Source organism: Schistocerca serialis, chromosome 1 (genome assembly GCF_023864345.2).
Source record: "Schistocerca serialis cubense isolate TAMUIC-IGC-003099 chromosome 1, iqSchSeri2.2, whole genome shotgun sequence".
NCBI classification, from domain to species: domain Eukaryota; kingdom Metazoa; phylum Arthropoda; class Insecta; order Orthoptera; family Acrididae; genus Schistocerca; species Schistocerca serialis.
This window is the reverse complement of record NC_064638.1, coordinates 752,351,574-752,364,594: the sequence shown is the minus strand read 5'-3', so window position 1 is coordinate 752,364,594 and position 13,021 is coordinate 752,351,574. Positions and strand designations below refer to the sequence as shown.

Here is a 13,021-nt window from a genome sequence, read left to right as displayed (position 1 = left end):
TTCTTGTACCGGGTGGTCATAATTTAACTTTTCCTATTTAACACATTGTAACACGGAAACTAATTACCGTACGAGTACCATACTTGGTAGCATTAATGTCCAGAGTATGGGGTGCATGATTTCCACGCGTCAGACGCCACCATCCAGTTCCAACTATGGCCACCTGGTGCAGTGATTGGTCATTGTGATTCATAGTCTCATTCACCTTGAAATTTCTTTATTCAAATGTGTGAACCTGTACTTACGTTGCTGAATGACTGAGAAGATGAAACTTCTACGTTATTTGATTCTGAAACAGCTGAGTAAAACTGAACGTACTGACCCTACTTTCTCTTTTTCTTATCATGTCAACACTGACCCACAATATTCTAGCGCAACACAATCTGACTGCTCAAAAAAAATCACAACCTGACTTCAAATAATTAATACAAAAGAATGGCCCTGAATAAGAAGCAATCCTGACAATAACCTATACATTTCATTAAGCACTTACCTCACAAAAATCTTCATTACGCGAACTACTGCAATACAGCGAGCGTCAGTACTGCCAGTTAAAGAAAAGATTCTAACTACTAAAGCCACTTACTGCTAATAGGCATGTGGTTAGCAAAGGAAAGATTTTGTTGCAAACCAAATAATGTATTTTTTACCTTAATAATGTGACATCCAGTTCAAACACGAATATAAGTCGTCATTGACATCCAGTACAAAGATATATAATCATGAATAATTTTCAATCTCCAGACCTAACACTTCAGACATCTACCCTCCATCAATGCCAACTTCTCACATCTAACATCCATCACTGCTGGCTGTTCACCTCCAACTGCCCAACAGTACTTCCATCACTGCTGGCGACTAACTTCCACCTCCCCAACAGTACTGGCGATTAACTTCCAACAACGAGTCCGACCAGCCACAGAGTCTCTTACAAAGAAAGCGCAATCAGAGATCCAACGAAAAACGCTACACAGCGCTGCCAACACAGAAGCAGCCCACTTACAACCGGACCAGTCGCAGTGCACTTGCTGACGAGGACAAAAGGTTCAAAAAATGGCTCTGAGTACTATGGGACTTAACATCTATGGTCATCAGTCCCCTAGAACTTAGAACTACTTAAACCTAACTTACCTAAGGACAGCACACAACACCCAGCCATCACGAGGCAGAGAAAATCCCTGACCCCGCCGGGAATCGAACCCGGGAACCCGGGCGTGGGAAGCGAGAACGCTACCGCACGACCACGAGATGCGGGCGAGGACAAAAGGACCAGGGCATTATTGGTGGAGTTGTATATTAAAAGAACGATAATGCTGCAGCTGCACTTCGAGAATATCGCCGGCTGAAAGGGTTACGGAAGGGTTTTTTTCTCCACCTGCTGTGCGGAGCATGATGAAGAACTTCGATTCAACTGTAGAACTGGGCGTCGCTCCGGGAAGAGCCCGACGACCGGTTGCACCACAGGTGGTTGGTGAAATCGCTGTTGCTGTGGCAGACAACGCTGCGCACAATTCCCGATCGTCAGGCAGTGCGCGTGCTCTATCACGACAGTTGAACATCCCGTGGTCCACTGGACGGAAGGTGCTTCGAACCATTCTCAAATGGTATCCGCACAATGTTCATATCGTACAGCAGCTTGCGCCACAAGATGCACAACGTTGACTTCGCTCTCCACTTTCTCGCAAGGATTGAAGTTAACTAGGGCTGGCCGTCGACCGTCCTATCGTCAGACGAAGCACTTGCTTCTCTGATGGGTGAGGTGAACACACAGAACTGCCGAGTGTGGGGATCTTCACCACCAGTCACTGTGCCTGAAGTTCCTCCATATGGTGAACGTGTCACCGTATAGTGTGGCTTCATAGCTACATTTATCATTGACCCATTCTTTTTTGAACAGGTTGGCTCTCAAGGACCAAAGACGTGCAGTACGACCGGCCAACGTTACTACGACATGCTTCGCCAGTATGTCATACCCCACAGGATTTCTATGGGACTTAACATCTGAGATCATCAGTCCCCTAGAACTACTTAAACCTAACTAACCTAATGACAACGCACACATCTATGCCCGAGGCAGGATTCAAACCTGCGATCGCAGCGGTCGCGCGGTTTGGAACTGAAGCGCCTAAAACCGCTCGGCCACAACGACCGGCCTCTACAGGAGAGAGAGTTCTCATGCAACATGGGGCCCCACTGCATATCGCTCGTGGAGTTCACCGAAACACGTTTGGAAACGATCGAATTATCAGTCGAATTATACGTCGATAGTTTCCAGATGGTTGGCTGGCACGATCACCTGATCTCACTCCCTCTGATTTCAGGTTGTGAGGCTACCTGAAGTACAGGGTTTACCACGGGAACATTCACACCTTTGCTGATCTGAAGCGCAGCGTATCAAGAGAGATAGCCAGCATACCTATGTACATGCTTCGCTCTGCTGTGCAGAATGCAATCCTGCGCTTTCAGAGTCTTCTGGACACCGATGGGTGCCATATTGAGCCTATTTTGGTGGCAGCACATTAAAAGTGTTCCAATTGAACTGATTCTGCATTACTTCTCTTCTCCATACCCTTGACATTAATGCTACCAAGTTTGGTACTCGTACGATAGTTAGATTCCGTGTTACAACGTGTTAAATAGGGAAAGTTGTAAACTTATTTGTTCGTCGCTGACATAGAACACGCAAACGTTCTTTCCTGCCCGTCTGGGCAAGCTGTGCAGTGACTAGAGTAGATGTAATGAAGTCGATCATTCGATTGTAATACTAGCATTTTAATTTGATATCCACCACAACTGACAAAATTTACAAAAAAATGTGCTTTGTCTACCCACACACTCCTGAGAATGGCACATTAACAATTTGCAATTACGCGCTACTATTACCGGCAGCTACGTTGATAAATACTCGGCACCTCGCAAGGATAACTACCAGATCAAGAATATTAGGTAATTTGTTGGAAGTGGTTAAGCGTTGGTGAAAATCACGCTTCTGAGCACACAAAGAGCTCTAACCGCAGAACTCCGCATGGAACACGCGTTGCTGCAGTGCTGTGATACAGACCGTATATTTCCCTTCGAAGGCGATAGCCAAGACGCCGTCTCCAAGTCCGTACTGCTCGATGGCTGAAGGCGAAGTCCTCTCTCTCGACAATTCTCCCGTCTCACACGCGTATGAAAACACGGCTGAAGAATACCCCGTTTCGGCCAATGTCGAACGCTCTATTATCGCCGAAATCCCTCCAAAGGCATTTCTGACATCTACCCAATGATCGAGTAGCTCATAACGCCCCTAGTGAAACGAAATTCCCGTCTTCGCCACGTGTTGTCTAGCACAGGTGGCTCCGGATGCCGAGCTATCCCCAAAAGCGCCGTATTGTCCTGCGTTTCCGGTGACCGCTACCTGCCGCCCACGGCAGCCCGGCGAGCTAAGGCCAGCTGCAGACAAAATATTCTACAATTCTCAACTTCCGACACTATTCACCAACGCTTTAAGTTAGTGACTTAATCATGCAGACATGCAGGGAATACTGCTTGAGAGTGCCTCATATTCATCATAATTCAATAGAGTCATGATCGGATGCCCTTGCCAGTCCCTTTATTATTAATACTAATGTTGATAAGCTGACGTGTAAGTGCCCATGTCCTGGTACCTTGTTGTTGTTGTTGTCTTCAGTCCTGAGACTGGTTTGATCCAGCTCTCCATGCTACTCTAGCCTGTGCAAGCTTCTTCATCTCCCAGTACCTACTGCCACCTACATCCTTCTGAATCTGCTTAGTGTATTCATCTCTTGGTCTACCTCTATGATTTTTACCCTCCACGCTGCCCTCCAATACTAAATTGGTGATCCCTCGATGTCTCAGAACATGTCCTACCAATCGATCCCTTCTTCTAGTCAAGATGTGCCACAAGCTCCTCTTCTCCCCAATTCTATTCAATACCTCCTCATTAGTTATGCGATCTACCCATCTAATCTTCAAGATTCTTCTGTAGCACCACATATCGAAAGCTTCTATTCTCTTCTTGTCTAAACTATTTATCGTCCATGTTTCACTTCCATACATGGCTACACTCCATTCAATACTTTCAGAAACGACTTCCTGACATTTAAATCTATACTTTATGTTAACAAATTTTTCTTCTTCAGAAACGCTTTCCTTGCCATTGCCAGTCTACATTTTATATCCTCTCTACTTCGACCATCATCAGGTACCTTACAAAGTTTAATTATAACCACCCAGTACATACAGTATATCACCCATCTTTCCCTGTAGTCTACTCCTATTTTTCTCGGAATGTCCAGCATCTTGCATCATTTCACACTCTCGAATGCTTCTTCTAGATCGGAAGATTCTGTGAATTATTTAGATTTTTCTTGAGATTTGCTGCCATTATCAGGCACCAAATCAGAACTGCTCTCTGGTGGGTTTACCTTTTCTTAAGAGAAACTGATCATCGTCTAGCAAACAGAAAACAGTAAACAAAATTAAAATGGAAAGGTATGCACACAGGCAAAGTTACAGGCAAGGAAATTCTCAAGCAACGACGAATATGGAAACAGCTTACTCAGTAACTTGAAAGGGAAATCAGCACTATACTGCAAAAGCACTGCAGTACGTGAATTAAGTTTTCTAGCATTCCACATGGACTGCCTGGTGGCACATCAAAGCAGTTCACTGCCATAACAATCAAGCTGAAGGCTGTAAAATATCACAGTTTCGCTTGCGGTGTCCTGAGTGCGGGTCACGGAGCACAATACGCAATGTCTGCCAATGCACTCCAACCACAGACTCATGAGGCTCCAGGACAACGCCGGCCGGTCCATCGACCACTCAGTCGGCGCCGCTATCAACGTGTTGTCCTCCCACTAACAGGGCTCTGGCGCACTGTAGTGTGGCCGTGGCGGGGCTTGAGGCTGGTCGGCTGCGGCCAGATTTACATGGAGAGCGACTGCGTAAAGCGCACACAGCCGACTGCGGCCAGCCGCTCCGTCCAGCCAGAACAGGGCGAGTCAAAAAGGACTTTACAACTATGGAATGATTAGAAATTTATCGAGATAACTTACACAATCGGTAGACGTGTCATTTTGCAGCAAACAAATTCAAGTTTCACATAAATCTGACAAGTGTCATTTTGGTGCAATGTGACTACAATTGATAATGCGACAGGCATCCCACCAGAGATCGATTTCTTCCCACACTCGTTGCAGCAAATCGAGCGTAACTTGTGCAGCGGCAGCGTAGATTCGATTTTTCAGGTCGGCTAAATTGTTTAGTATGCCAGTCTCGCGAGAAGTACGTCGCGTTTATTTTTGTGCACTGGGGGGCAAAGCTCTTCCTAACCTGTACTGGCAATGGCAAGGAATGCGTTTCTGAAGAAGAAAAATTTGTTAACAACGAGTATAGATTTAAATGTCAGGAAGTCGTTTCTGAAAGTATTTGTATGGAGTGTAGCCATGTATGGAAGTGAAAGGTGGACCATAAATAGTTTAGACAAGAAGAGAATAGAAGCTTTCGATATGTGGTGCTACAGAAGAATGCTGAAGATTAGATGGGTAGATCGCATAATTAATGAGGAGGTATTGAATAGAATTGGGGAGAAGAGGAGCTTGTGGCACAACTTGACTAGAAGAAGGGATCGGTTGGTAGGACATATTCTGATACATCGAGGGATCACCAATTTAGTATTATAGGGCAGCGTGGAGGGTAAAAATCGTAGAGGGAGACCAAGAGATGAATACACTAAGCAGATTCAGAAGGATGTAGGCTGCAGTAGGTACTGGGAGATGAAGAAGCTTCCACAGGATAGAGTAGCATGGAGAGCTGCATCAAACCAGTCTCAGGACTGAAGACCACAACAACAACAACAACATCATCATCAACATGCGGGCGACCTGTTGATTTATCATGTCGTGTGAACAACCCGTCTCAACAAAGTTCTACATCTACATCCATACTCCGCAAGTCACCTGACGCTGTGTGGCGGAGGGCACTTTGAGTACCTCTATCGATTGTCCATTCTATTACAGTCTCGTATTGTTCGTGGAAAGAAAGATTATCGGTATGCCTCTGTGTGGGCCTAATCTCTCTGATTTTATCCTCATGGTCTCTTCCCGAGATATACGTAGGAGGGAGCAATATACTGCTTGACTCCTCGGTGAAGGTATGTTCTCGAAACTTCAACAAAAGCCCGTACCGAGCTACTGAGCGTCTCTCCTGCAGAGTCTTCCACTGGAGTTTATCTATCATCTCCGTAACGCTCTCGCGATTACTAAATGATCCTGTAACGAAGCGCGCTGCTCTCTGTTGGATCTCCTCTATCTTTCCTATCAACCCTATCTGGTGAGCAGTATTCAAGCAGTGGGCGAACAAGTGTACTGTAACCTACTTCCTTTGTTTTCGGATTGCATTTCCTTAGGATTCTTCCAATGAATCTCAGTCTAGCATCTGCTTTACCGACGATCAACTTTATATGATGATTCCATTTTAAATCACTCCTAATGTCTACTCCCAGATAATTTATGGAATTAACTGCTTCCAGTTGCTGACCTGGTATATTGTAGCTAAATGATAAAGGATCTTTCTTTCATATTAACAGAATCTTCCGTAGGTTTTTGGTAGAACAACATTATAATAATAAATGAAAAGCACCAGTTTGCTTTTGTTCTACAATATTACTTTTATTGCTAACCGGTTTTCGGCTTACAAGGCCATCTTCAGACATTTACAGAGTATTATCACCAAAGAAGTCAAATGTTAGCAGACAACATGGGAAGAGAAGTAACACATCTAGAGTGAAGTAGAAACATACAGTAAGAATATCTTTGCAATGAAATAGTAAAAACTGAACAGTACATAAATATCAATGGAGTTGACAGGAAAACCTTTAGCATAAAATAGGAATAGCATGCCTACATAACAGTTTCTATTAATTAACAAAACTAATAAAATAAGATAAAATTAGTACTAGTCAAGGCTGCATCAAGAGGTATGAAACATGTAAAGTGATACACAACCAATTAAAAAAGAAGAGACAGTTGTCAATGTAAATAGAGAATGTATTCGCAGCACATTACACTTGTCTACACTGAGATTCAATTGACATTCCCTGCACCATGCGTCAATTCGTTGCAGATCCTCCTGCATATCAGTACAGTTTTCCATTGTTACAACCTCTCGATATTCTACAACATCATCCGCAAAAAGCCTCAGTGAACTTCCGATGTTATCCACAAGGTCGTTTATGTATAATGTCAATAGCAACGGTCCTACGACACTCCCCTGTGGCACACCTGAAATCACTCTTACGTCGGAAAACTTCTCTCCATTGAGAATGACATGCTGCGTTCTGTTATCTAGGAACTCTTCAATTAAATCACACAATTGGTCTGATAGTCCATATCCTCTTACTTTGTTCATTAAACGACTGTGGGGACCTGTATCGAACGCCTTGCGGAAGTCAAGAAACACGGCATCTACCTGGGAACCCGTGTGTATGGCCCTCTGACTCTCGTGAACGAATAGCGCGAGCTGGGTTTCACACGACCGTCTTTTTCGAAACCCGTGCTGATTCCTACAGAGTGGATTTCTAGTCTTCAGAAAAGTCATTATACTCGAACATAATACGTGTTCCAAAATTCTCTTGAGCCAAGAGTAAATTGTAGGCCTGCCTGTAAGTTCTTCAGCGTATTCGGTAAGAAATTTACTCCGCACAGTTGTTGCAGAATTCGTTTCATGAAACAGAACACACGACGAGCACGCTCCGTACCAGTGAAAGCAGCTATTTTAACTGTGCACTACACTGGCCGTCCTGGTGCCGGAATAGGGTACTGTGATGAATGTAATTTGATGTTGTTTCCTCCAAAATGACACATCTACCGATTCTGTTAGTTATCTCAGTAAATTTATATATCGTTCCAAAGTTGTAAAGTCCTTTTTGACTCACCCTGTACTTTGTCATGCAACCAGTCGCCGGCCAGTCAGCCGCTGCGGTCAAAGTTGCACGCTGGGCGGGTCAGAGATTTTCTCCAAATGGTTCAAATGGCTCTGAGCACTATGGGACTCAACTGCTGAGGTCATTAGTCCCCTAGAACTTAGAACTAGTTAAACCTAACTAACCTAAGGACATCACAAACATCCATGCCCGAGGCAGGATTCGAACCTGCGACCGTAGCGGTCTTGCGGTTCCAGACTGCAGCGCCTTTAACCGCACGGCCACTTCGGCCGGCAGATTTTCTCCGCTCGGGGACTCGGTGTTATATTGTCCTTACTTTCGTATCGTCGTAACTGACAAGGAAATAGTGCCCAGTACACTATTGTATCATCTGTGCATCGAGATGCTGAATGAGAACGATCCGAACGCCAATAAAATGAAAAAAGAAAAGGTTGCACGCAGCTGCTTAGGACAGCGTGCACACCAGAATGGTACAGTGTGGCCAACCGTCGATGCGTTTCCAGCCGCGTAGATTTTTTTTTTTTTTTTTACATTTGATTCCTTGTTTGTTACTGTCATTCTGAAAAGGAAATTTCTGTCATTATGGACTTCGAAACGGAGACGTTTATTAATAAAATTAGATAGGGGCCTGCTCCGCGTAACTTGTCATCCGAAGAACGTGCAAATAAAAACCTGAGAAAGGAAATGTGGGAGGAAACGACTATAATGTTCGGTGGCAGTGAACGTACAAAATCACAGGAACAAAACGCACTCTGTAAGTTCTTTTATGTTCATTTACTTTTTATTAACAGAACACATACATGTAATTCACAGAGTGTAATCCGACAGCCGTGGCAGACCGCCGTAACGTATGTAGTAATTGGTAAGAAAAGTGACACAAGTCAAGAAACGTGTTTAGTTTTTCTCACTCAAAAATACGTGTGAAGTGGCCCAACGTGGAGGAAAAACGCCACATATCGACCTCGCAATTTGTCCATTTCAGGACATTTTTGTCAGTTTTGTTGTAGGCTACTTCACGATTCGCCACGGCAAGAACGGTGTCACTTCACCGTTTCTACTGACAGGTGTGTACCGGTCATTCAACGACAGCGGCACATTCTGAACAAAAAATGATTTTAATGGCTCTAAGTACTATGGGACTTAACATCGGAGGTCATCAGTCCCCTAGACTTAGAACTACTTAAACCTAACTTAAACTAAGGACATCACACACATCCATGCCCGAGGCAGGATTCGAACCTGCGACCGTAGCAGCAGTAATGTTCCGGACTGAAGCACATTCTGAGTTTTGACACTTTTCATGTATAAGGTTAATGTAACGTTTAGTATCACTTATTATTAAAATGTCTGAATCTTACATTACGATGTTCTTCAGACGTACTTGCATCCACGTATGAGGTGGGCCAGCCCGATCGTGGCTAAATGGCCGTGTTGGAAAACTGCATCTGAAGGACCAGGCACTGTTTTGACGATAACAGCTGTAACAAAAATTACGAAATTTTGTGAGCTACAGCAGACAAGAAAAAAACTGAAATTTCTGCAGTAAACACAGTTCATTTTGAATGTCATTTCTTTATGAAAAGTGTTCCTACTTTATATAATCCAATTGATGATCTTATGTTTTCGTAAACTGTGTTCCTCAAATTGTACCTAATTGATGTTCCTTAAAATTGTATTACTTTTCATAAAATGAAGTTTTGCATTTGCTGTTTTTCTAATATAACAATTTCAACTACTTTTTCTTTTTTATTTTAACTGAAGTATTAATTTTGCCTGATGGAAGTTCGAATCTCAGAGTAAGTAAAAAAATTCATTATTTGGGGTGCAAAAGTGGCAAAAGTTTGCAAAAGGAGTCATAAAAAAGCAGTTTTTAGAAAATCAAAAAAGTGACAAAACTCAAAGAATTAATTAATAATTACCTGATAGCACATCACATTCGACGAGAACAGAGGCCGCGCGGAGTGGCCGCGTGGTTAGAGGCGGCATGTCACGGATTGCTCGGCCCCTCCCGCCGGAGATTCGAGTCCTCCCATGGACATTGGTGTGTGAGTTGTTCTTAGCCTAAGTTAGTTTAAGTTGTGCGTAAGTCTAGGGAGCGAAGACGTCAGCAGTTTGGTCCCTTGGGAATTCAAAAACATTTGACCGAGAACAGAACTAAATGTCCACACCACTGTTGTACAGATTATAATAAAATTTACTACCAACATTACTTACTTGAAATATAAAGGACGCTTACACTATGTCAGTATGAATTATGTAGAATTCTTTAAGTCGATTTGTCTCAAGTATTACATTTTTTAGTTGTGTCACTGTTCTTGCTGAGGTGTGGTATGTTTTTGTAGTGCTAATTGGGTCTTATGTAAATTGAAGATGGAGAGGGAAAGAGAGCAAAGGAAGGGGAGGGGATCACTGGTGTGACTGTATCGGGACATAACGCGGAATCAGCGGCGACGAGTGAAAATGTGTACCGGACTAGGATTCGAGGCCGGGATCTCCTGCTTACTAGGCAGGTGCGTCAACCACTGGGGCCATCTAAGAGGCAGCGTTATCTCACCTGTGCGGGCTATCTCAGCACGTCTCATGGCGGATGCACAGAAACGTCTGACCTCCGGTGGGAATCTCAGAGAGCGAGGAAATAGACAGGGAAAGCGGACAGGTGGCGCTCGATGAGAATGTGGACCAGCCATGAGGCGTGTCGAGATAGTTAGCGCAATTATAATGATGCCGTGTTTCGGTTGGTGCAGTGGTTAACGCATATGCCTAGTGAGTAGGAGATCCCGCATTCGAATCCGGTCCGGTACACATTTTCACTCGTCGCCGCTGATTCTGCGTAATGTCTCGATGCAGTCACACCAGTGGTCCCCTCCTCTTCCTTTCCTGTCTTCCCCTCTCCACCTTTAATTTATATGTGATGTGTAACAGCTGCGGAAACTGCCTGGTGTCTCTTCTTTCGGACATGTGCAACGTGCGCTCTGCGGAACGTCTAGTTCGAGAGTGACAACAGTTGAATATCTTTGTCTTTCGCAAAAAAAGGAACAACGATTCCTTTGTGAGTGAAATTGCAACATAGTAAGTAGTCACTATTTTTACTATTTTCGTTTCACCTCACAATTCCAGACGTATACAGCCAATGGCTAACTCCGTGGCCTCTATCATGCAACTGAGCTGCGACCAGTCTACTGCCACACATTAAATACATTAAATGAAATCGCATCTGCGCATAAGGTCAACCATCAGCTGTAGAATGGAATGACGACAATGTAAATTTGTGGCGGACCGGGACTCGAACCCGGACTGCTCGCCTTACCATTTGGCTATCCGTGCACGACTCACGGCCAGCCTCAAATTCTCGTACGTCGTCGACCATCTACGACCTCTACTCTTACATCCATTATGTACATTCCCGTACAGGTCAGAGATTGTACTTGAAAGTCCCTTGCCCGGTATCGACAGATACACTGAAGCGCCAAAGAAACTGGCATAGGCATGCGTATTCAAACACAAAGATATGTAAACAGGCAGAATACGGCGCTTAGGTCGGCAACGCCTATTTCAGACAACAAGTGTCTGGCGCCGTTGTTAGATCGGTTACTGCTGCTTCAATGGCAGGTTATCAAGATTTAAGTGAGTTTGAAAGTGGTATTATAGTCGGCGCACGAGCAACTGGACACAGCATATCCGAGGCGGCGATGAGATGGGGATTTTCCCGTACGTGAATATCAGGAATCCAGCAAATCATCAAATCTCTGATATCGGTGCGGCCGGAAAAAGATCCTGCAGGAACAGGACCAACGACGAGTGAAGAGAATAGTTCAACGTGACAAAGGTGCAACCATTCCGCTAAATACAGCAGATTTGAATGCTGGACCATCAACAAGTGTCAGCGTTCGAACCATTCAACGAAACATCACCGATATGTAATTGCGTAGGCTTCCGCGGCCAGAGTAGATCGACATAAAAGTTTTCTGGATATTGTACCGCGTCGTATTGTATAAAAATACTGCTGGAGAAAACCAACGTTTCGGCCACGGTTGCAGCGGCCGTCTTCTAGGTCTGGCAGAAGATGGCCGCCGCAACCGTGGCCGAAACGTTGGTTTTCTCCAGCAGTAGTTTTATACAATATGACTCGGTGCAATACCCAGAAAACTTTTATGTCCACTGACTGGGAGCCGAAAGCCCACTCGTGTAGCCATGATGACTGCCACGACAAAAAGATTTACGCCTGGACCCGTCAATACCGACATTTGACTGTTGATGACTGGAAACATTTTGCTGGTTGGACGAGTCTCGTTTCAAATTGTATCGAGCGAATGGACGTGTACGGGTATAGAGATAATCTGGAGGCTCTGTAATGGTGTGGGGCGTGTGCAGTTGGACTGATATGGGACCTCTGACACGTCTAGGTGCGACTGTGACAGGTGACACATGCAGAAGCATCCTGTCTGATCACCTGCATCCTTTCATGTCTATTGTGCTTTCCGACGGACTTTCCAGCGGGACAATGCGATACACCACATATCCAGAATTGCTACAGAGTGGCTCCGGGAACACTCTTCTGAGTTTAAACCCTTCCGCTGGCCACCAAACTCCCCAGAAATGAACATTATTGAGCATATCTGGGATGCCTTGCAACGTGTTGTTCAGAACAGATCTCCATCCCCTCGTACTCTTAGTGATGTATAGACAGCCCTGTAGGAATCATGGTGTCAGTTCCCTCCAGCACTACTTCAGTCATTAGTCGAGCCCACGCCACGTCGTGTTGCGGCACTTCTGCGCGATCGCGTGGGCCTTACACGATATTAGGCAGGTACACCAGTTTCTTTGGCTCTTCAGTGTAAAAATGATTTTGCAGTACCTGTGTTACTCTGATTGCGACGCAAATTGCCTTCGGACATGCACAGGCACTGCAGTACCATATATATCGTTCATAATAATTCACTGCCAGGCGTGCCGGCTGGCCACAGCCCAGGTCGCATTTGCTGTGTCCACGGCCAGTCGGTGGTCGTGAACGTAGACGCACTAGTGAGCCACCGCCCTAAAGCCGTCTTTACAATGGGCGTGTTTCCCATC

At 44.7% G+C, this 13,021-nt stretch overlaps 1 protein-coding gene across 2 annotated transcripts in view; it reads right to left on the bottom strand.

The window, feature by feature from the left end:
• LOC126482072 (lipopolysaccharide-induced tumor necrosis factor-alpha factor homolog) overlaps positions 1-13,021 on the bottom strand; it is a 349,685-nt gene that overhangs the window by 241,898 nt on the left and 94,766 nt on the right. The window contains exons 1-2 of one of the 2 annotated variants that reach the window (XM_050106059.1): positions 9,871-9,995; positions 9,310-9,429 (exon numbers count right to left, since the gene is read on the bottom strand). In XM_050106059.1, coding sequence (XP_049962016.1) covers positions 9,310-9,338 — 29 coding nt within the window. In that variant the 5' untranslated portion in view covers positions 9,339-9,429; positions 9,871-9,995. Of the gene's footprint in view, positions 1-9,309; positions 9,430-9,870; positions 9,996-13,021 lie in introns of those variants that run through there. The other variant, XM_050106051.1, reaches the window with a different exon arrangement.